This window comes from Cetorhinus maximus, chromosome 11, assembly GCF_964194155.1.
Source record: "Cetorhinus maximus chromosome 11, sCetMax3.hap1.1, whole genome shotgun sequence".
In the NCBI taxonomy this organism is placed as follows: Eukaryota; Metazoa; Chordata; class Chondrichthyes; order Lamniformes; family Cetorhinidae; genus Cetorhinus; species Cetorhinus maximus.
The window spans coordinates 118,694,567-118,697,018 of record NC_135889.1 but is presented as its reverse complement, the minus strand read 5'-3'; the positions used below and the strand labels follow the sequence as shown (position 1 = coordinate 118,697,018).

General features: G+C 51.6%; 1 protein-coding gene across 1 annotated transcript; it reads left to right on the top strand.

Annotated features, from left to right (window-relative positions):
• The first annotated feature begins 519 nt into the window (after positions 1-519).
• On the top strand, positions 520-2,228 carry LOC144686319 (cyclin-dependent kinase 5 activator 1-like). The gene has a single exon (XM_078551401.1). The coding sequence runs from the start codon at positions 520-522 to the stop codon at positions 1,468-1,470; it is 951 nt and encodes a 316-aa protein (XP_078407527.1). The 3' UTR covers positions 1,471-2,228.
• Positions 2,229-2,452: the final 224 nt, after the last annotated feature.

The following is a 2,452-nucleotide window of genomic DNA, read 5'->3' as shown; positions in this document are numbered from 1 at the left end:
GCCACTGCCCCACCTTCCTTGATTGCTGGTTGGCTGCTTCTAATGTCAATCAGCTGAATCCTGATGTTTATTGGTACTCTGTTGTGTCCGTCATGAAATATTCTATTCCCATAGGTTGTGTTTGCCTCCTAATGAAGGTTGGCTCAACCCTGGCGCCTGCTTTAAGTGATTGGCTCTGGTTTCTGCCCATCATTCCCGATGCATCGAGCCAGGTGGACGGGCAGGGTCGGGCCAGTCATCCAACAGGCAGCTTCCGACAGAGTCTGAAAGCATCTGGAAAACCTGCATCCATTTACCTCCTCCCCCTGACCCCACCCCATGTAACCCTCCCTTCCTTCCCCGCAGCACCACCCTCCCCGCCCAGCACACACCACCCGGGCACAGCGGCGTCCAATGCGGCTCCTGTGAGCTCGGAAATTTCCCCGGGAATTCTCGCCTCCCGCTTTCTCGTCCAAGCTTCGCCCCCCCCACCACCACCCCACACCTCCAGGGCTGCTCGTCCGCTGCCGCCAGCCAGACATGGGCACGGTGCTGTCGCTGTCCCCGCAGCCCAAGGGCAAAGTGGGCTCGGTGGAGGATGGGCAGCCGGCGGGGAAGAACGCCAAGGACAAGAGCCTGAAGAAACACTCGGCGCTCATCTCCGCCCTGACCTGGAAACGCCTGGTGGCCGCTTCGGCCAAGAAGAAGAATGCCAAGAAGGTGAACCCCGCTCAGCTGCCCAGCAGCAACAACAACAACAACCCGGTGAAGCAACTCAACAACGAGAACCTGAAGAAGTCGCACCCTCCCCAGCCCCAGACTCAGGCCGGAGCCGAGCCCAACGCCTTCCCAGCCCAGCAGAAGCCCCCCACCGCCCCCATCCCGGTGCCCGTCCCCGTGGCCCCCACCAGCGCCCAGCCAGCCAGCCGGCACTTGGGCTCGGTCCACAAGCAAGCCAACCACCGCAGCCTCAGCTCCCCGCGCCGGGTGGTGGTGCAGGCTTCCACCGGGGAGCTGCTCCGCTGCCTGGGCGACTTCCTGTGTCGGCGGTGCTACCGGCTCAAGCACCTGAACCCCAACGAGGCCGTGCTGTGGTTTCGCAACGTGGACCGCTCCCTGCTCATCCAGGGCTGGCAGGACCAAGGCTTCATCACCCCGGCCAACGTGGTCTTTGTCTACTTGCTTTGCAGGGAGGTGCTGGACGAGGAGATCGGCAGTGACTTCGAACTACAAGCTACTTTCCTCACCTGCCTCTACCTCGCTTACTCTTACATGGGCAACGAGATCTCGTACCCCCTCAAGCCGTTCCTCGTGGAAGCCAACAAGGAGATTTTCTGGGACAGATGTCTTACCATCATCGGCCAAATGAGTGCCAAGATGCTTCAGATTAACTCCGACCCGCACTACTTCACCGAGGTCTTCCAAGACCTCAAGAACGAATCCAACACTAGAGACTCTAATGGACAATATATAATAAACCTGGACCGTTAGGTAGTTAATTTTTTGTGATATATATATATATATTATATATGTATAGAGAAAGAGTTCATGGAAGGGGGGTAATCAAGCGTCTAGTATTAATCCCAGTGGAAAGGCTACAATCCCAGAGCAATGGGACTGGGTTCTGGGAACAGTGCGTTAATGAAGCGTGTGTATGAGAGAGCGAGGGAGAAAAAAACCACTCTAAAACCAGACAAGATTGGCGCAGATTTCAGTTCCAAGTTAACAAGCAAAAGGGAGCCCAAACGCTCACTGCAATGTGTTTCTTTTTTAAAAAAAAAATATGGTTTGTTTTTCACTTGTGCTGTGAATCACAGTATCAGAGGTGATCATTGTCTAATTTTAAAATAATTTTTGCCGGGTCGGAACGGGAGCAAACGTGCATGCAAAAAAAAAACAGGAGAAACATTGTCCTTGTTGTATTCCATTGTGGCTGTGTAAGATTGATGACACGGAGCCGGAGACTAAAGCCCGTCGAACAAGTGCTGTAGATAAAAAGTGTGAATTTAAAAAAAAAAAAAATATATATATATATATACACATAAATTTATATATTTATTTTCCCATTTTGGGAAGAGATAGTCACAGCAGTATTTCCGAACGCCTTGACAAAAAAAAATGGGAGTGTCGAAGGCAGACAGAGAGGGGGAGAGAGGCGGCTGCTCTCCATGGTGCTGATATTTTCAATCCGGTATTTTAGTTTGCACCTTTCATCAGCAGAATCTCATTCTGTCGTTATCTGAATGTACATTTTTTCTCAGCAACAAACAAAAATGGGGGTGGGGGGGCGGTGGGGTGGGAGGGAGGGAGGGAGGGAAGAGGGGTTAGTCGTCAAACGTGCCAATTGTGGGGATATTATAAATAATGTTTCGTTTTGTATTGTATATTAAATATGCTGGAACGACAAAAAATATATTGCAATATGATCTGATTCCGTGCCTTGGTTATTTCAAATGTGCCGGCCAAAAGCTGA